At 34.8% G+C, this 22,058-nt stretch overlaps 1 protein-coding gene across 1 annotated transcript in view; it reads left to right on the top strand.

Annotated features, from left to right (window-relative positions):
* The window catches only part of UBR3 (ubiquitin protein ligase E3 component n-recognin 3), a 105,471-nt gene that overhangs the window by 63,020 nt on the left and 20,393 nt on the right, over positions 1–22,058 (top strand). The window contains 4 exon segments of the mRNA XM_050711635.1: positions 867–1,067; positions 1,833–1,969; positions 7,561–7,646; positions 17,784–17,889. Coding sequence (XP_050567592.1) covers positions 867–1,067; positions 1,833–1,969; positions 7,561–7,646; positions 17,784–17,889 — 530 coding nt within the window.

Genomic DNA, 22,058 nt, shown 5'->3' with positions numbered 1-22,058 from the left:
TAGAAAAATAACATTTTGCATCATATAGGTACTGAATTCCCTTTCCTGGTGGCTTCTCACTTAAACAGCCAATAAATTATTATTCTGTCTCATTCTGTTCTTGAAGATTTCTAGATTATAACAATTTTTATTATTTATTAGTGTACAATAATTATGACAATTCCTAGCACTCCTAGTACCAAAATAATTTATATAGACTTGTGTTCATCTGGATTAAACATCTATTTTTATTAAACATTTATTTTTATGTAATACAATCAGAGATCAACATCCAGAAGAGTATGCCTAAGTTTACCGGGACCCTTGGGGCTATTCACAACACTGAAACAGGGTCATTTGCCAGTAACGGGAGTACTCTGAAAGTGGTCCCACTTCCCAAACAGATACTTCCATATCCATTTTCTTATCCTTTGTGGTAAAGAGGAAGTAATAAGCTTTTTTTGTCATGCTGCCCTCCAGTGGCTACTTGATTAAGTTTCTTGGCCTGTACTTTTGAGAAATATCGAGTATTTTTCATGACTGAAAATAAAACTACCTTTTGACAAATGAAAAGTTGCTACTAAGGGAATCTCAAACAATGGGAGTTGATAGAGCACATGTGAAATATTCATAATACCACACTGAAGTGTTCTGTAGTTTGTTATGGTGATATTGTAGACAATGAAGAGTACTTTAAATTAGACGTTGTGAGTAGTTGAATTTGAGGGTTGTAATGTCTGTAGTGAAAAAGCCCTAGCTACTAACTTGAGTGAAATTTTTTCTTTCTTTACAGTTTTTAGTTTTAGAATTTTGATCAATGCACCTGAAACCAAAACTACGAAGTCTAATCTTTGGCAAATTTCAGCTATACTTTCTTTTTCTTTTAGAATGACCAGGTCCTCCAGGGTTTTTCAGTCGACAAAGGAGAATTTACCTGTCCCCTCTGTAGGCAGTTTGCTAACAGTGTTCTTCCTTGTTATCCTGGAAACAACATGGAAAGAAGCCTTTGGCAAAGTCATAGTAACAAGTGTATGCAAGATCTTGTACAGGAGGTGGAAGACCTTCAAGAACAGCTGGGAACTTTCCCAGTAAGCATCAGTGTAAGGCAGAAAGATCCTTGTTAATTTGCCTCTACCTTTCAGTTTTTACATTATATTGCATTTGTGACCTCTTAGAAACTCGACAGCATGGGAAACTTAATTTCCTTTTGATAAAGAAGATAACATTTTATTGTTCAAGCAAAATATTTTAAATATTTACAGCATTTACTGGAGTGCCTGTTAAAAATAAGCCATAAAAAGCTATGAAGAAATTTGATTCATATATTTTTTTGGAGTACATTTTCACTTCTTTCCATAGTAATTTACATAGAATTGAGTCATGTAATATTAAATTCATGTATCATTTCTTGACAATGTGAAAACACCAATATCCTTCTAACTGGAATCTATTTAAAGAATGTCTATTATGAACACTTGGGTATGGATTATTTGTTGTACTTGGCATGCAGTGTAGCGGATGCTCCCATATTGCAAAGTTTTGTGAGGTCTTTTTGAATCATGGAATTAACTTTGTTATTATTGTTAGCCTTCCTGTCTTGATAGAGATGTTATTTTCATGTACTTGTGCAATGCAGATACATTCTAAAATAATGCAAGTTCAAGAATCTCACTGCTTGCACTATTCTGAACAAATCAGAATAACAAAACATTCTGTGAGACAGAATATTAACATTTAATAAATATTTTTCATGATTGCAAATATGTTTTTATAAATATGAAATTAGTATACTTTGTGATCAGCTATTGCATTTCTTCAGGTAGAGTTAAGTAATCTTTTGTCTTTGTTCATAGTCTGAAACCAATCTCAGTAAAGAAATGGAATCTGTAATGAAAGACATAAAAAGTACCACACAGAAGAAGTACACAGATTACAGCAAGAGTCCTGGATCACCTGACAATGATTTTCTGTTTATGTATTCAGTAGCCAGGTGAGAATCATACAATGTAAGAAGAAAAATTTTGGTTATCGCTAATGGTATTACCACATAAGTTTTCCTTTTTAATTTTTTTAATTAAAATTCTATCACATCCTCCCTAAAAAGTGCTTTCTGAGCAATTAGTATATCAAGGTTGTATTTTCTGATTTTTATATGCAGGCATATGTAAGATGGAATTACGTGCCTCTCAGTTCATTTTTAGTTTATGCAGCAGTGGAGCAAAACGTGGAGAACATCTTGTGTGCTGCTTATCTAGTTCTATTCTTTATCCAATGTTTTGCTATCCATATATCAAAATTTTATGTTGAATTTATTTTCTACCTTCCTTTCCCAAACTATTAAATCTTCTTTGCCGTTACTTAGCAGAATTAGTTTTTCTCTATTTTTTTAAATCACAGGGTATTTTTCATCTCTCCATTATATGTTAGTTTTGCTTACTTAATTGGGGATCACAGAAGGAGCCTTTCCTGTATCAGCAGATGGGGATCTCTTGTCATATAATATTTTTTTTAACAGTGTCAAAAGTACTAGTATTTTTTCTGTGATATGTGATTCCAGATTATTGCTGTCAGTGTCAGAGCAAGCATAGCCAAGAAGAGGAACCAGTCCCTCCCTCTGTCTCTGTAGCATTCATTTTAAGATGCTCTGAAATATAAAACTGTTTGGATTTACTATAATATACTATAATACGAGGTTTTTCCATAAGAAGATGCTGAAATACTCATTAAGCAACCAATTTTCAAAACCCTTAATAAGTAAGCTCTGCAGGGAAGGTGGTGACTGCAGAGAAAGTGCAAGCATGGAAGTGATATAATCCAGTAGCATTTTTTACGGTTTTTCCATAAACTCTGTTTGCTGACTGTCTTTACCACGTAAGCGGTGGAAGTGTTCAAGCCTAGGCTCGGCAGGGCTTTGGGTAATCAAATCTGAGGCTCAGCTTTTGACAGAAGGTTGGACCATATGATCTCCAGAGTTCCCTTCCAACTTAAAGTTTCTGCTAACAGAATTATACAATAATTTATATATATTAAATATATATATATATATATATATATAATGTATAAGAGCATCTTAACAGAGCCTTGATTAAGAAGAGAAATTAAATTATATACGTAGCAAGAGAGAAGATTATTCTGTATTAATTTAAGTGATATATTGTATACAAGAGTAAATAATGTTGAGATTTGGGGCAATTAGGTACTTGGTCAATACTATTTAATAATCTTCATAAAATACAAATGACTCAAAATTAAAATTTCCTGTATGAAATTATGATCACTTGCAACAGTAACTTTACAAGCCATTTAAGGTATAAAAATTTTGTTATAATATATTTGAGTGTAATGTTACATATGTTAACTAAGCATATTTTAAATATAGATCTATTTTATGATTTTTGTATCAACATCATAGGCCCAAGATATTTTGTTTTTCTTCCAAGAGTTAAAAACACATCAAACTAGAACAGTTTCCTTGCTTCTTGCAGTGCTGGGGTCAATTTATCATTTGTCACTAGGATTAAGATGTTTACTGTACTCAATGTGAAATGTTGTTTGGTCAGACTACTGTCAGCTGTTTTCCATTTATCCTTGTATGAAGGATTTCAGGTGTTGGATGCACCCTTCCATATTGTTACTGTAACTCGTAAGATCACTTATGAGTATGCCTGGCAAGTCTTCTACAAAAAGGTTAACTTCTCTTGTCTTTTAATTCAGGAATACAGATTTACAGACTTCAAGTACTTGATAGTTGTATAAGAACTAAAGAATTTGATTTTTTTTTTTTAAACCTCTGAAGACAGGTTAATAAAACCTTACAGTTTGCATATATGGAAATAAATTTAAGTGAGCTGGTTAAAAAAATAATAATTTTATTTGTATAATTTTTGTTTGTTTCATTTAATTTTAAGTATCCAAACAGTGGACTATCCACAATGGTACTTTCAAATCACAGACTGAAGTAACTTAATTTCTGGAAGCTCTTCCTGTTACTCAGTCTGTTTCTTCCTTATTTCCATCCATAGTTCTTTTTGAGGTGATAGTATTTTGGTGTTCCTTACCAATCAATTCACCATTGAGTGCTTGTAATTTCATGTATTATGAAACATTCCATAGTCTTTGGTCAGACCATCTGCAGCTGTTAATCAAATTTTTTCCTGGTTTTTAATATAACATTGGTAGTGGTCAAAGTCAGCAGTGCATGCTTAAATAAACATTTGAATGTAATCTAATGATATTTTTATTGACCCCCATATATTTGCAAGTGAATTAATTTAAAACACTGTTAATCTTTTTATAAGTCGTGTTCCATTTTCAATCAGAAGCTGACATCTTGTGCAGTCTTCCCAAAGATGCTATTTTGGAGGCCAGCTTTGAAGTAGATTTCTGCTTGTTGAACTGGGTGTGCTACCGGTTAAACAAGATGCAGGCACTTGCAGCTGCTTATCCTTTCTGCTTCAGGAAAACAGGACCTTGCTGCCCTTTCTTTGGTTTTGCTACCCTGGACAGATGTCATTGGTAACAGAGGAAAGAAATTACAAGGGAATTCTCCACTAGTTAGTGGGAGAGCTAGCCGCTGCCTGCTTTCATAGCAAAAGAGGCATTCAGTGTTTTGGCATTTTGATTTGCGTGCACAGCTGGAGCAGCAGCTCCTTAGCTACCTGCCCCTTTCCCTAGCATCAGGCCTTGTTGAAGTCATACCCTTCACCTATGCATCCTTCCTCGTCTTTGCTGACGTTTTTGGTATTAGTATAGTGTCATTCATAAATCTTGTGTGCCTTGCTTTAATTCTAATAGCTTCATAGTAATTCATAACTTTGACTGTCATTTGTGGTAGCTTGGAGGATGTTTCTGTATTGCATAACAATAGGTCTCGTGCTTTGTTGGCTGTGTAATCTACGTCTGTTTTTTGGAGTCAGCTCTGTATAAACCGATACAAGAACCATGTGTTCTTTTTCTTCCAGTCTGTCTCAATACTTGTCTTTTCACATATAAGTTGTCTTTGTCAGGTGAAGTGGGTAAGATGGTAGTATTTAACATGATTCTTCTGTCCTGTTGGAATGAGGAGGTCCATCCAAATACGTTCTCCTTCTGCAGAAGGTTTTGCTTTTTTTTTTTACCTTCTCATACTCTGTCCTGGCAAAAGTTCTGAGAAACTGGCAGTATCCACGCACCCTGGTATGTTTCCCCGAGACATTCCTTCTTCCATGAAAGCCCACAAAAAGGCATGAAGTACAGCAGTTTTTAATCAGGATTCAGTACAACTGAACAAAATCTATCTTCTCATTTTTTTTTCTGTGGGTGTAGAAGATAAAGCCAGTGTTCTACAAAACTCGTTGCTCCAATGAATGGCACAAAGATTTTTAGATAAAGGAATAAGTCACTTATATGGATTTTCTTTCTCCTCTTTTCTTCATGTTGAGGGGGCTGAGATAGAACAGTGGAACACAGAGTGGTCTCTGCAAGTATCCTTTGCTATCAGATGCCCCGAGTTTTTCTCCATTGAGAAAATAGACAGTGAGAGCTCTGCTTTCCTTCAGCAGAGGGTAGGTGGAACTCAAGCGTTTCTATCAGATCCCAAGAGAGAAGGGAGCTTGAATAGGGAGGAGAAATGCAAGTCCTTTTGAAAAACGATTAGAGCTGTACCTGGTGTGGAACAGCTTTATAAGGACAAGTATTCCAGTGTCACAGAAGATGCTTTCCTTTCTGTGTGCTATTCCACCAAGGCTTAGGTGTGTTTCAAAGGAGCTGTCTTAAAGGAAAAGGCTAATATTTAGCTTTTCAAAAAAGCTGAACTAATAAGCTGCTGACTTTGAGAAGCTTGGGGCAATGAAGAAGTGTGGGAAGGGAGAATTAGTATGCTATGTGAGAGAGTATGTTTCTAGAAATCTTTCTCCATACATTAACTACAGTGAAGAGTGCATCAAGAAGAGTTTTTTTCAGGATTCTGAGTTTTGTTTTGTAAAATTATACATATGTCTTGGTAAAAGGGAAATTGAACATTCTGGATCTAAAATTGCTCTTAGATTTAAATCAAAAACACCTACCTGAATGTCTTAATTCTCTTGGTTTTAATAGGAGGCTGCCATTAATTTTGTTCTCCAAATTAGTTATCAGAAGGTTTGTAGAAATAAAATATACTGGTTTCATTTATATTCCCATGATGAACTAGCACATGCTGATCTACAGTTGCTATTTTGTCCACTAATTTGAAATCCCTATCCCTGCTTCTTTGCTGGTAGATTTTTAGAAGTTCAGTGAGCACTGCAAATCGCCTGAAGAGTGGAAAATTCCCCTGTCACACAGATGCCCTTATCAGCAGCAACCAGATGGAGCTCTGAGCAGGCACATTATCAATGTTAAATTCCTTTTTTTCTGAGCAGAGAGGATTAAAGCATTCCTTCAGAAATGGGTGGCATAAGCTGAAAACTTAAGGACAGTAATATTCTGAAATGTTACTATTTTAGAAGCATATGAAAGTATCTTGACAAACAATGCATATCAAAAACATTATTCTTTCAAACTGATGGAGCTGAAATTTTAAAGAAATATTCTATTTTGAATAAAATAGTCATCCTGTAGCTTCTTCTTACATAAATTACTTGAAATCTATTCTAGAGTTTTATGCATGTAATATATTTAATATTAATTCAGTCATGTTATATTGAAATTAAAATTGTATGATTTTAGTTGAAGGACTAAGTATGTTTGGACTGAGCTTTGCAGTTTGTATTAAATTAGCAAAATAATGTTTCATAATAATACAATTATTCCTTTATTTTAATTAACGGAATGTATTTGTTAAAACAACCTCTCGGAGAGCATAAAGTAAATTGTTTGCTCCAAGTCTTGGGGGTAAAAGATAACACAGTACTGCAACATCCAATTTGAAAATCAAACAAAGCTATCGAATATGGCCTAAGCAATTGGCACCTAAGTATCAGATTACAGTAATACTAAGAAAGCAATCATCAATGTGGTGAAGTAGAGATTTAGTGACAAAACTCCTGTTTCATACTAACAAGCTGCAGTGAATACCAGTGTTTCATTCAGAATTAACCTCTCAGACTTTTCTTAACTAACTTGTCAATAAAGGTCATTGCTTCCATTATAACTTAAACTAGTTTCATACTTAATGACTTGATGGCATATCCATTGTACTATCTGTTTGTTTAAAGAAAACAAAAGCATTGCCATTGAAGAGAACTCTTTTTAGACTTATCTGATTGATTGAAATTTAGCCAAACTGTACATTGTCATCTTAGATTTGCACATAAATTCCCTTATTATCAAGGAGTTGTGTGCATACAGAAAAATGCTGCTGAATTAACATTTTATTCTTCAGTCACAACTGTAGTCGCTCTCTTAATATAGTACTTACTAATCAAACCATTTTAAATCACATGTGTCAGTATCTTGGTAATGTTTGCTTTATCCTTGGTCATATTTTGGCAGTACCTAACACTAAAGATTAGTTTACAGCTTTCTTTCATTCAGTGTATGCTGGGAGTTTATGGTGACTGTCATGTCTATAGAAGCTTGAACAATGCTATTCCATTTAAAACCCTCATGTTTTTCATGCAGAACAAACTTGGAACTTGAGCTCGTCCATCGAGGAGGCAATTTATGCTCAGGAGGTGCAAGCACAGCTGGAAAAAGATCATGTTTAAGTAAGTTTTATTTTATGTAGTATGATATAAATTATTAGCAGACTGAATGAAGATGTCTGTTTTGAACATTTTCTAAAAAACATCATTTTTTTCTTTTAAGAGCCTTTGTTCTGCTATAATGGTTCTTTATTTTTTGTTACAATTTGAGAAATCTGAAGTCTAATTTCCATTAGTTATTCATTAGAGCAATTCATATATTGTGAGTATAATATATTTAGAAAGCAATTGTCATAGAGTCCATGTAATGTTTTCAATACTTTCATATTTTTGTGAGTAAATCTATTAAGAATTTTAAGGGTAAAACAGAATTTGTGGACATACAGAAAAGCTTTGTTCACCTTGGCTGTTGCTATTAATAGTGAAGGAGTTGTTTCTCTGAGTACTCTTGTAGCTCATGGTGGCAGCAGATTTGTAAGTGTGGGACCAATTCACATCCAATATATCTAATTTTCCTAGCTCTTTAACTGCAAAATTCTGACTCTTTTTTGGTAGAAACTCAAATCCTCATTGTTCTTAAAGATTTGAATACGTGGCAAATAAAGCATTTATAGTTGACAGATGTGCTTTTTTCTTAATGTAAAATCTTTTACTGGGATATAGACTGTTAGGAATGGACACTTCCTTTTGTCAAGAAAAACTGGAAAGCCTGCCAGAATACTACTACTAATAATGCTTGTTTGAATTGAGCTTATGCTGCTGCAGCAGTAGTAGATTCAGTACTAAAAATGTCAGAAAACTTGGGCCCATCTCTGCCTTTTTTATACATTATCCATGGGCAATGCTTTTCTCATCATTTGAGATGATGAGCCACGAAATATTCCCATCATATGCTATGTTGCCCATGTCTGTTCTATGGTAAGAGCCTTCTGTTACTGCCAGGAAAGGTAAGTTCATTTTATTTCATTCAAGTGCTGTGATTGATTTCTGAAATTGTTTTAAACCCTACTGCGCACTGTGTCCCTCCACCATTGTTACATACCCTCTCCCAGCTAAGTAAAATACCTGAATAACGCATATGTTTAGTGCACCGCTAGATCACTGTTTACAAATTTGAAGCATATAACAAAATCAAGGCTGTACTGATAATTTCTACTTGTATTATAATTTACTTTGAATTGTATGCTTTCAATTAAGGTGGACGTTTTCTCTCTGAATTTCAGCCACTTACTGCATGCATTACCTATTTCACAGGCATTTTATTTGAAAGACTATGATGAACAGTTTAGGGAAGAGAAGTCGGCTTGAAATATTTTGAAGGTTTTCCAATTTCAAGTGAAAAAACTTAGAATGACAACACACATGACAGTATACCCCTGCTTTCACATAGCCATACCAGCTTTTAGTAGCCATGCAAGATCTGTATGTTTTGATATTTCAAAGTTTAGAACGGTGTCTGTAATCTGTAAGGTCATACTTCTAGTTTTTCAAAGACAGGAGTTTACAGTTTCTCCTTACGATTTTTTGCTAATGATAGAAGTGGAATAAAATATATTCCTTACAGCTTAAAACACTGAAATGTTTGATGCCATACCAGTATGAAATGTTGCATGTGCCTATTTAAAAGCTTAATATATACATATATATACATATATAGGATAAAATACTGGGTTTTTGTTGTTGTTTGTTTTGTTTTTTGTTTTCCCTGAAATCACCAAATAATGTCATCATTGTTGGAAGAACATGACTTGGCAGAGAATGGTTGAACCCCCAGAGAGCTAGTCAGTTTCCTCAGCATGTCTCTAGCTCCATCGTTTCTATTTGAACTATAACAGTTGACACCAACAGAGGAATTATCACAAAGTTTAATAAATAAATTCCACCAAGCTGAGGGCACGAAAGGTGACTCTATTTTTTTTGTGTAAAACATTATTTAATCCTTATACTCATCACACCATCCCTTCAACGTCATATTGCATAAAGTAGGACTCTGAAATACTTAAGATGTGATTTTGAAAGAAACATACCTTTTGCTGATAGCCAGTGAAAAGATAAGTCAGGATTCTAAATATATAACCCTCAAGTCTTAAAATGCGTATAGGACTTATTAATCATTAGAGAAACATTTTTTTGAGAATTACCAAATTGGAAATGATGCGTAGAGAATGTATCTTTGCTGGAGAATTGCATTGTGGTGGATTGTGACTTTGACAAGACAAGAAAACTTAAGTACTGTTTAAATTCATATATCATACTTAATTTCCAGCACTTCTACTGTTTTGTCAGTAACTCTATATGTATCTTTGAAAATAAACCACCTTGTCTGTTCATCAGAATAAATCACTTTCTACAAGTTTAGTTTGTTCCAGTAAAAGATAGGTGTTCCTCACATTGGAAAAATATGGAAATAGTTTTCTTAATGAAACTTTAAATAAAGTTGTACAAACTATTGGTTTTAATGTGTATTTACAAAATTTAAAACGTTTATGAAATACTTCTTCAGTGATATAGGGAAGGATGTGTGGAAATTTTATAGAGGATATCTCTTACTTTTGCAAAACAAAAGGGCTTGATTAAAATCACAGTTAACTTGCTAGCGTATTTTAAATTTCTTAAGCCGGATTTTAATACTGTTGGTTGTGGTAATGCAGGGCGTCTTTTGATACCAGCAATTCCGTTTTTATAACTCCATTAGTTGCCAGTGTCAAGAGTGAAATAACCCAGGAAAGAAGAATTAGTTTTAAGTCCTCATCTTCAGAATTTGTACACAGAAGAACTTTTTTTTTCCCCATGATCTGATTCAAGTATTTTCCTGTACTACAACTTGAACGATCTTTTTTAAATGCGATAACATTTCTTGATTGTTTCTACTTATACTTTCTGTTTTGTTTACTATAATATTTTTTGTTTCTTTCTTAAATTATTGTGTACTTCTGTTTCCTGATTGTGCTATATATGGAAATAGTGCTTTTTCCTCTATCAGTTACATTATTTAAAGGGTTCTAGTGCGTATCCTCTGAAGAGGTAGGGACAACATTTAAAAACAAGGCACTTGCTTTTTGCACACTTCTGAATAGAGCGATACATTTTCATATTTAGATCCAAATCAGATCTGTTGGTGTTCTTAATATCTGTCTTACACTCAGAAAAACTGAAGGCAGCCTTTGAAGTGTCCGGGTGAAAGGCACTATGTAAATGTATGTGACATTGCTTTAAACAGTGTGGAGACATAAATGTCATCTATTCACTGTTCAAGTGTTCACATGCTGTTTATGTACTGTGTTAGTATTTTTTTTCATTGTTATGTAGCAAGCTAGTCGTATTTAATCTTGCAATAAAATGGGCTCATTTTTAATGTAGGGTAATGGGGTCCTAGAACAGAGCTGTACTGTTTCCATTTAGTACTAGTAATTTAGATTTGGACAGTAATCCAAATATGACTAATGGCAGGAGAATTACTTTTCCAGATATAGAGCTTGGTTTGTTTCAACAAGGCAGTTACATAATTATGAGTTCCTTTCATTGCCTCTTCCATTTAGTTGCATTTATAAGGAAAAAAATAGTAGCTCTTTAGAGAGATAGATTGTATAATATATTTTACTCTCTTTCCATAGTCATTTATTTTTCCAAGCAATATTCCTGTTTTTTCTAGTTTTCACTTAAAATGTAACTTCTTCATCACCTTGTGCAGTGAGGAAGGAATGATTTAAAAATTTCCCGCCCTCTCTAGAGGTGTGTACTGTTTTCTTAGTCTCATGTCTCATTTGTATGCATTGACACTGCTTTTGTTTTTATTTGCAAACATCACTCATTTCACATATAGCAAAAGTAACCCAAAATATAACCCGTTTTTGTTTTTCTTATGAGATAATGAGATGTCTCTCTTGTGATTAAGCACACCAGTCTGTATTAGTCTTGTAAGAACTGTGAAGTTTGGTGATTAGATACAGCAGAAAACAGAATATGTTGTCCCAGGTGAGCTGTTACAGCGGCAAGCATCAGTGGAGGCAGTGGGAACAAATAGGTCAAGAGCTGTTTTAGTAGATTGAACCATGAGGGCAGCTGCTCTTGGGAAGTAAAATTAAGAATGATTAATGTAGCTGTTAGTGTCAGTGATAGAGTCTGTGTGACAAGAATGCTGAAGAAAATTTGGCTGTAAAATTGCCATTTTAAGTTTTAAAGGGGTGTGTGTGTGCACTACACAGTACGCAACCATAAAGGCAGTCCTCTTTACATATTTATAAAAATATGTAATAATTGTTCAGGTCTTATCTCTTTGTTTTATAAAGTTTGAGATATGATGGTTTGTTTTCTGTTTTTGTTGTTCTGTATTTATAGAGCAGCTTCAGAACACAGTATTAAGGCTGAACAATTAGTAATTCTCCTTACCATTTATGCCTGTTTCTGTTTAATTTGTGTATAAATATTTTTTTGTGATTGTTGCTCTAGCAACCTTGCAGTAGTGAGTGAACAGTTCCATGGTATTTAAAGGTTGTCCATAATGAATATATAAATTCTATAATGAATTTATAATCTAGTCCTTTTAACTTCTAGTTCTCTTTCTGTTGTTGCTTGTTTTTCCTTTTTCTCTTTGCCATGAGGATAGTTGGTTTGTTTCTCCTTCAGGAAGGATTAAATACCCCATCACCATGTCCTCTCACTCCAGTTTCCCTGTGTGGAGCTCCTTATCTTCACACTCCCTATAGCTAGCAGAGTCTGGCTTTTTGGCATCAAGTGCATTAACTGGAAAAGACATTAGTTAACAAGTGGACATAAAAAAAAAAAAAAAAAGTATTTGAGACTCATGTAACCTGGCCTTAAATAGTGTCCAGCACTGTTATACCTTCAGTGATGGTTCTAACCATTGAGAAGCCATATTGTTCCACTGGCTTATTTCCTTCTGTACATTTTAAGTCTGTATTTTGCATTTGTAGATTTAGTGTTGTAATCTGTCTAGATGATGTTAGTACCAGTTTAATCATCACTCTTAGTGTTTTTGTGAGCACAGAAAGTTCTCCTGGCTTGAAGCATTTTCTAAGCTCTTCATGCTGTTGTTTTTGTACATATCTGCTCCCTTGGTATCAAGTTTTTCAGCCACCTTGGTTGTTGAAACAGAGGCAGACGTTACAGTATGGCCAGTACACATAAGTATGGTTCATTCCTGTAGGAAGAAAAACCAGATGCTTTTATGAATTGCTGAGTGCAACAATCTCCTTCCTGTAATCTACTAACGTGAATGTGATTACAAAGATTCTTACCCAGATCTGTGCAGCCACTGAAAAAAAAAGTATAAAATTACTTTTCAGGAATGCTTTTTCTCTTGATATAGTGCGTTTCTGTGGGTGTTTGTCGTTGGTGGCAGTTTATTTCTCTGTGGGGATTTTTGTTTGTTCATTTGCTTTTAAGTAAGGAGCTGACAATTTGCTGATCTTCAGTGGCATCCATTTGTGCTAACTTTGAAAAAGCAGTTTTTCTCATGAACAGATGATCCCAACTATTCCTAAAAAGCTTGGTATGCCATTCATACCTGGTATGAGAGGTAAAAATAGATACCATTTGTAGAGAAAAAAATAATCTGTTGCTGAAGTTTATTTCATACACTGGCAAGTTTAATGTAGAAAATAATGAGTTGTTTCATCAGCAATTAAGACTTCAGATTTTTGTAAAGACTATACACATCTTAGTGCATCAATAGGTTTTTCTTGACCTTCACATTTCTTTTTCTTCACCGATTTCAATCTCCTGGATCAGTGATGAATGGGAAGATGCTGTCAGCAGGTCTTCCCAACCACTGTTGATAAGTAGACTATGTAAAAGCTCTATAAGGAGGAAAAAATCCTCAGTTTCCTTATTAACAATAAATTCCCATCTGCTTCTGTCAAATGTTTTTTGTTGTGATCTACACTTGTAAGTAGATGCAGCAGGCTTATGGGTGAAGAAGAGCATAAGGTCTTGAAAGAGTCTGGTAAGATCTTCATGCAGCAGTTGAGGATGAAACAAGGATGTTTCACATTCCACTTGTGGTTAACTGCTGAATTACTGCTTTGTGATCCTATGACATTCTAAATATGAATGCTAATTTCTAGAATTAGAAAAGATTGGATCAAAGTAGGAAAGTGGAGATTTTCATGACATCAGTATGTTATTACATCCTTCTAAAACATAAATATGAGACTAGAGAATAAATGTCATCTAAACTTTTGCAAGCAAAATCAAGCCAGCCAATTCCTTATTTTTCTTTGTCATAATTATTGCAGCACACTGTTATACATTGTTGAAGTGGCATTAATAACAGATAAAAATCCTGTGATTTAAATCTTGTTAATTTGGGATTTTACTTTACGGTCAAGAGACTGTAAAAAAAAGAAGAAAATAAAAGGCAGCAAGAAACTTGTAGAAATTTGTGATCACTTTGGCAAAGACCACACCAAGATATTACTAGTGAGACCAAAACTTGCAGCTGCATATAACTTCCTGAATTACTCATTTTGTCAGTTCAGCACAGCATTTTTATAAATGCTGGCATTCATTTATCAAATCCGTATCTGGTCATCTCTCTGAGTTTAGTTTTCTTTTGTGCTGTGCATATCAGGATTGACATGAAAAAGAGCTGTGAAATCACCTTCTCTTTATAGACTCTTGCATTATGCACCCAAGGATAGCAGAAGGTTTTTAAGAGCTTTGTCAACATCTGTAAAATCAGTGTGCCTTAATCCTGAAAATACTGAACAATGCAACTACAGGTGCTAGTGCAGGCAGTGGGGTTATGTAGACAAAAAACCAACTAACTTTTGATTTCTTATGAGAGTGGAAACACTTCGGCTAATAGCTTTAATCCCAATGCATTGAGCTTTTTTTTTGATTTGAGCTTACGCTTTTTAAAGTACTGATTCTGATATAGTTCATTGCTCCTCTCACAGCAGTAATAACCCTGGGAAGTAGAGCTGGTATAGGAAGAGCTGAAAAAAAAAAAGTACCAAGAGCAGAAGTGTATGGAACAATAGATATATTTTTCTATTTATAGAAATGGAATTAAGAAAGGCTAATATAAATCAAAGCTAAAGCTCCTGTCTAAATACTAATCTCTATGATTCTATTAAGCATTTTACTGAAGCTTGGCATGTATTGTGTGAAAACAAGGACCATCTAAGAAAGTTAGGAGAATGGAGTCTGTGCTGCTTCAATGTAGGTAATATTTGAGTCATATGAACATATTTGAAAGCCAGTAATAATCCAGGTCATTTATATAGCCTGTCTCAAATATCATGCAAGTATCAGGAGAGATGGACCATAATTCTCATTTTGCTGTATTTTCATAACTACCAATCTGTAATTTGGATGCTGCTGTGCTTTTTAAAATGAATCATCTTCTACCAAATTTTGATAAGAATATTCTTGTGAAGACTGAGCCAGTTCCTGTCTTTCCCACTTAAGAAGGTCCTTGACATAAAAGAAGGTCCTTGACATAAAGATGCTGTGAATGTGGAGGAGTTAAGGACACCTAGGGGGGGTTATGGCCTTCCTTTCTGGTCTTCAGAAGACTGGGCAGGGTTGTGTGGGGGCCATTGTCATGTTAAAGTTTTACTTTAATTTGCTTAAAACAAGGAAAGAAAGTGTATTTTAAAGCTTCTAAATAGCATAACCCCAGAAGAGAGGACGTTCTCTTACTTTGCTTCCATTTCAGAATGATGTATTCACATGAATATACAGGCAGAGAACCTCTGGTGTTTATTTGCCCCATGGCAGGTTTCTGCCAGTCTCACAAGCATAAGAATGCTAGAAGTAAAAACCACAAGCACTTTGTGCATCAAGTTGCCAGTTCTAAATTCTCAGTGCTCCGGTGATTTTCTTTGCTTTCCTCAAAAGCTGCATAGTAGCAGTAAATTTGATCTACAGCCGTGGAGTTTACACCTCAGTTTAAAAGAAAGAAGGAAGTCTGTGACAAAATGAGAGCATGCATTTAAGTACTTATCATGGAGTAAACTATCATGAATTTAAAACACGCTATAGCTTCTCCGTGTATTCTCGCTGGACGTGTCCTCGTACCATTACTGCAATGTAAAATAGAAAAGTGTTGGTGAAGAAATAGACCTTTGTCTTCCTTTGCCTAGACCCGTTTCTGGTAATATTTAGGCTTCTCAGAAATAAGACTATTGAAGCAATAGACAAATCATAACTTACTTTTACTATCTCTGAAAATGACACCATCAGATGGTGACTTTTGTTGCAGTGTTCCCATTAGGGGGCAATGTTATTCCTTGGTTACCCAGGGTTTAGAAACAAGCATGGCTGTGCTACATTGACTTAGAGAATATCTTAATATTTTTAAGTCAAGACATAAAATATATTTTGAAAAAGGTCACCATATCTTACTACCAACTACCTAGCTTTACATTTACATCCTGTATGTGTCTTGTAAAGCAGTGACAGCTACCTTCATCACCCACAAAAATACCATTTTACAAGACTGCTAACCTGAATTCTTCTGCTCAGGTTCAATTATGTTAGAATGTGTTTTGACTCCAAAAAGGTTGCATGCTTGGAGATTACAAATAGATTCTCTAGTGCTAGGATTTGATGCTTGCTTGCTTCATTTTGTATTAATAAAGCCTCAGGAAAATAGCTATCAAAGGAACAGAGGGTTAATTAATTATGCTAAGCTTTTTTTTTTGCATAGTTGCCCATTTCTGTTTGAAGCTAGGAGCGGTTCAGAAAAAGCTGATGTTCTATTTAGTAGCGAAGGGGTGAGAGGGAAGGAGTGGATGCTTGCATGGCTCTCATTCTAAACAAAAATAAATGAAGCAGTATGATTTTATGAAACATTGGTATATTTTCAGGCTTTTGAAGTCTGTCAGCAAAGCAATGTTTTGCTAAAATCTCTTGCCAGGAGAAAAGATGACTTATTTTGTCCTCATTGACTGTTTTTATTCAGAAAGCAGGTGACAGCAATCAATTCCAGTGCCATCTACATCTCCAATTATTATACAAACCCCAGGAGCTAATTACAGCCCTCAGGCTCTGATAGTCAGCTGACTTCATCATGCGACTTTTTTGGCCACTGCGTACCTCTGAGTAATTGTCTATTTATGGAAAATAAATTAATAGTTGCTATTTCTACTTAAAAAGAGAGGACCTGTGAGTGAATGTGTAGGTTGAGCAAGTGGGTTGTAGAGATGGGAGAGAGATTAAGAGTAGGAGGTGAAGGGATCGGTTGAAAGAGTAAGAGTCTTAAAGAAAGAAAGGGAAAAAGGGGGGTGGGGAGCAAGATATTGAGGAAAGAAAAGAAGTTAAAATAAAAGGTGGGGAGGAGAAGGAAGCAGTCTCCCAGAAAAGTGAACAGGAGGAACAAAAAGCAGGACATACTGTGACAGGAGTTTAAAAAAAAAAAAAAGGGCAAAAGCATGGGAAATAATATTTTGAAATATGACTTCAGTATAAATCTAAAGATTTATTTTGCCCAGACTTTGACTGTATAATAAACACAGAAAAAATTGATGTCTGACATTATTATTGTACATACCTCTCTGAAAATGCTGTCTACGTAGATTGTGCCTGCATCTTGGCTTGCTTAAGGGAGAAAGGATCGGATCTTATCTGTACTTGTGTTGATTGTAGGAGAAATGAGAATTTTCATTTTCACTTTCTTTTCATAGAGAAATGAAAGCTGTGTATTTTAATACAGGCAATAATGCGCAATGTGTTACTGCAATAATGTGCATGAATTATAAACTAAGTTTCTTTCGTTCAAAAGGGTCTGGAAGTGTTTTACAAATGATATTTTTTCTCAATCATTGTACAGATGTTTTGAAATTGATTATTATCAGCAAACTTTGTCTGAAGGTTGTACAGACAAATCTCTGCCATTATGAAGACCACTGCTGCCTAAGCATTGCTATGGTGTGGTCAGAAGATCTGTTTGTTTCTCTTCCGAAAGTTATCAACAAAATAACTTCATGAAGACAGAATAATAAAACCTTTTAAGAATGAAGGGCTGGAGTGTTCCTGCTACAGGGCAGCACTTCCAGAAACCTTAGGTTAATTTCAGGTATGTTGAAGACAGAAATTCTATATGAGTGAGGAATAAAAGCTTTGTGTTAGAAATATATCAGGATCCTTTTAAAACATAAACACTGGTAGCTTAATGTAAAATACTTTATATTATTGTATATAATAATCAGCAATTTCTTTTCCAATTTTCAGATCAGCTCTTCCATGTGTTGGCCATGCACATGCGCCTCTACAGTATTGACTCTGCGTACAATCCCTGGAGGAAACTAACCCAGCCAATGCAGGACAAAAATCCAGAGCAAGTATTTTAAGTTACCAAATAACAGGTTTACCTTGTTAACAAAACATTCTACAGAGAGATTTTTAGTAACGTTCTGTCTTAAATTCAATTCTTTGTGAGGTAGGCTTATGAACTTAACATCTAAAAATTGTGTGTATATATATATTTGTAAAAATCTTAAATTTTCTTTTACCTGAAATTTGGCCACACTGCAGTTTAGAGTTAAAGCTTAAATATACCACTCTGAAGCTTAGGCACATGCAAATTTCATGGTATTGGGTAAGTAGATTGTTGCAATAATTTGTATGGATGCTAGACAAAATTTAAATCAAGAGTCAATTCGTAAAGCTGTTACAGAAATAACATAAGTAGGCTGAATACTTATGAGAATTAATACAAGTCCAAGCTAAAAGTTTCATCATACTTCTTGTTTTAAGCAAGTTATTTACCTGAGTCTGCTTTTATAACATTAATCTTGTATATACAACTGTACAAGGATTAACAGTATAATACACGGAGTTAGGTATTTGTGTTATGCAAGGACTCGTCTCCATACGTGACTTAAGACTCTTCATTTATCAGATTCTACCTTGACAGGGAGCAGAAAAGTCATGTATTACTAATTTTTTTCTTGCCTAAAACCAGATTAATATTTTTAGAACTCTTGCTTTAGCAGGTAGTTAACATCATAAGAGGAAAACAGTGCCCATGTGTATTTTATTTTATTTTTCTTTCTGGCACCTTGAGCAACTTCTTCAGAGCTAAAGTCTCCATTTTGTACTTTGAAATAAAATTGAAAGGAATGTATTTTTAGTTTCTGTCCAGTTGCATATTTGTCAGTGTGCTTCAAAAGCATCGTGAGATTTCAAAAATTAATCTAAAATAGTGATGCCACAATCCTAATCTGCAAATTAGGAAAAAAATTATCAAAACGTTTGTGCTTGCTTTTAGTTTGAGACTTTACTGTTTGTGTTCTTGGATCCCGGCCTTTGTTTTGCTGTCAGTGTTAGATTGTTGCAGTAATTAGATTAGATTAACAGATTAAATCTATAATCTCTTAACAAAACATTAAGAATTTTGTAACTGGAAAACGTATTTTATTCAGCATGCATTCAAGCCTCTTTGCAAGTTTGTTTTCATGTGATTCTGCCCTGACCTAGGTTGAGCAATGGTTAATAAATTTGGAGTACAGTTGACTGAGTTATGACTAAGATCATGTGGGTAGGTTGTGGGACTGATCTATGCACTTCTCGTGTTGGTATTTGAGGAGCTTGCTGGCTTTGGAAGCAGCTATTAACAGAGGGGCTGATTTTTTATGCACATCTTCCAAAACACAGCAACTTTCTTCACTAATGAAGACTTGGTGGAATTCACACGTGGGTTTTATCAAGGTTAGATTGTTGCAAGATGAATTTAGTTAGAGTAGTCTGTGTTTTGAATCACTTAGAAATGATTGGTACCATAGAGCATAATGGCATGCTTAACAGAGGTGTTGCATGTTGAAAATGCATTTGAGCAGTTCTCTTGTTTTCTGTACTGTTTTTTCAGAAGATGTCTTGATAGACTTGTAGATGCTGGTTTGGCACTATCAAGTCTTAAATGGTTTAGGAAGCTATAGCTGAGAGATCATCTGTTTTGCCATGAAATAGTTACTGTTCAGATGTACGGATGCAATCAAACTGGAATTTTGCTGTTCACCTCTTGGAATGTTTTACCTGCTTTGGTCTGCAGGCCCCAGAATGCTTGCAGAGGAGGGATATTCACGTGTAATTGGAAACATGTTTTCAATATATAGATTAAAGCATAAGAGGGATATCGGCAATTATATTTTAGAATTTTGAAGTAGTGGTTGCACTTAAGATGGCATTCATGTTTGGTGTGAATGATATAATTGCACTCTTATTAGTGTCACAGAGCCTTTTGAGAGATCCAGAATAGTGTATTTTTTCCAGATACAGGAGAGAGTATTTGGAGCAAGTAGAAGGTGATACACTGCTGTAAACTGAAGATGATTAAGAGGGTGGTAGAAAAAAAAAAAATACCACGGGAGATTTAAAATGTGGACAGCACTGTGCCATTTTGAGGCTAACCAAGTAATATAAATTCTGACCAGTACATAAAACTAAGTATAGACTTGTAGAAAAAATGTCAATGAGAGGAAAAGATCTTTATGATCTGACTATATTATTGTCATTGATTCCAAACGATATAATGTCAGGAAAGTCACAGGAGCAATATAAATTTAAACCAAACTTGTTAATTTACTCACCTTGCATAAAAACCTATATTATCAAGGAGCAGCTTGTGCTTCAACCAAGATTTTCAACTTTTTTAATAAAAAAAACACCTACTAATATGCTATGTTTTTCTCTGTAATTTTTACTTAAAATTAATCTCAGTTGAAAGTAATTTTGCAAAGAGGTTAGTTGCATCCTTATTTATTTAGAAAGATAACTTTCAAAGTTAAAAAAAAAAAATCTATGAATATAAGTCCTCTTACATTGTTTTATCCTTATTTAATTTTAATTACTTTATTTTAAATACATAAATGTTTACAAATAAATCTATCCAGATGTAGAACTCACATTTTTAGCTTGGTTTTCTACAACCCAGCTATCATTATTCATATATTTATGCCTTAGATTTCGTGTCTCTGGTAGAACTGATCAAAGTAATTTGTAAAGACTCACAGAATTGCTGTGCTATACCTCCCGAAGTGTCATCATCCACAACCCTACCTTGATCACTCTGTAGTTGAAAATGGCAGCTGAGAAAAAAAATAGGAAGGAGCTCATGCAGTAACACCAAGGTAAAGTAGAAATAAGGACATTTCTGGACAAGAAGATACTGTATGAAAAAAAGGCTTAAATATTGTTGTTTGAAGGAGGAAAAGAAAAAAAAGGAAAATGTGAAACCTAAATCTGAGGAACTTTCAAACTCTTCAGAATAGATGGCGCTCGTTGGATGTTTCACACAATGGTGTAGTGGATTCTTTCTTCTATATGGTTCATTCAGTCCAATGTAATATATACTTGGTCCCACAGGCTGTGCTTAAGCAAATTGTTGTATTACAGACAGACCTGGTTTCAGTGGTGATCAAATAAACAATTATTGTGGTGTAAGTGGGGAATAATAGCTTCTGGCAGGGGACAGAGAAGGAGCAGCTGGAGGCCATAATTACTAGACCCAGATGTGAATTTAATGGACTAGTCCAAATAGCCTGAATTTCAGGAACGGTAAACACGAAATAAAAGGTTATGCTTTTTTTCATTTACATCTCTATGATTTTTTTCCTTTGTTGACAAACAATGTAGGTTGGCAAAAAAAATGATTCAGTAAGGCATTAAGGGTCTTTGCGGTAGAAGCTGTTGGGAAGTGGGTGGGAACTGCATGATGAATTGAAACACTGAAATATTCTAGGTTATTTTTACTGAAGTGTTTTGTTGTTGTTTTGTTCTAAGCTAGATCGCTTCAGTGATTGTAGTGTTGTACTGAGGCAATGAACTGCAGGACAGAGATAGGATTGAGCAACTGTGCATGGGAGCCTCAGGAAAGTCACATTGCTATCACAAACTGTTGTCAAATGGGAAAAATAAAACTTTTTCTGCAGATAGTCAGGGTAGGACGATGGGACAAGGGTTTAGTTAAGGTTTGTGCAAGAGATAGTATATACACACATTGCTTGCAACTCTGCAACAGACTTGCATGATCTATTCAGTACCCAAAACACCAGTGTCTCAGGGCATGTTATGTCAGTTTCAACAGCAATGCCAGCTTCAAGAGTAATTGCTTTTAGCTGTTTATTCCCTCTCCTATACTGTAACTCACTACCTTCGGCTGTGCTGATGTAACTTGAGCAGGCTGCATCATCTACAAAGTCAGTGAATTAATCTGTTTTTAGAAAGGTTATTTTTAATATGCTGGGAATTGGTGACAGAGGAGTGCTGGGGGCACAGTGGTGAAAGGGAGAATGGGAAATGCCTAATGTTAGTACTGTCAGTGAAATCCCATGTTGCATAACAAGAAACTGACCTGCTGCAAAATCTGCTGTGACACAAGAACAAATATGAAATTGTAATTATATTCTAGAGTGTAGCCAGAACAAATAATAGAGTTCTCCTTTCTAATTATTAACATCAGTAGCTGTGTATTCCTCTGACCTTTCTGCGGGTTGGGATTTGCAGGCC

The sequence above is a fragment of the Cygnus atratus genome, chromosome 6 (genome assembly GCF_013377495.2).
Source record: "Cygnus atratus isolate AKBS03 ecotype Queensland, Australia chromosome 6, CAtr_DNAZoo_HiC_assembly, whole genome shotgun sequence".
Lineage (NCBI taxonomy): Eukaryota > Metazoa > Chordata > Aves > Anseriformes > Anatidae > Cygnus > Cygnus atratus.
The sequence above is the reverse complement of the archived record's forward strand: the minus strand, read 5'-3'. Positions and strand labels throughout refer to the sequence as shown.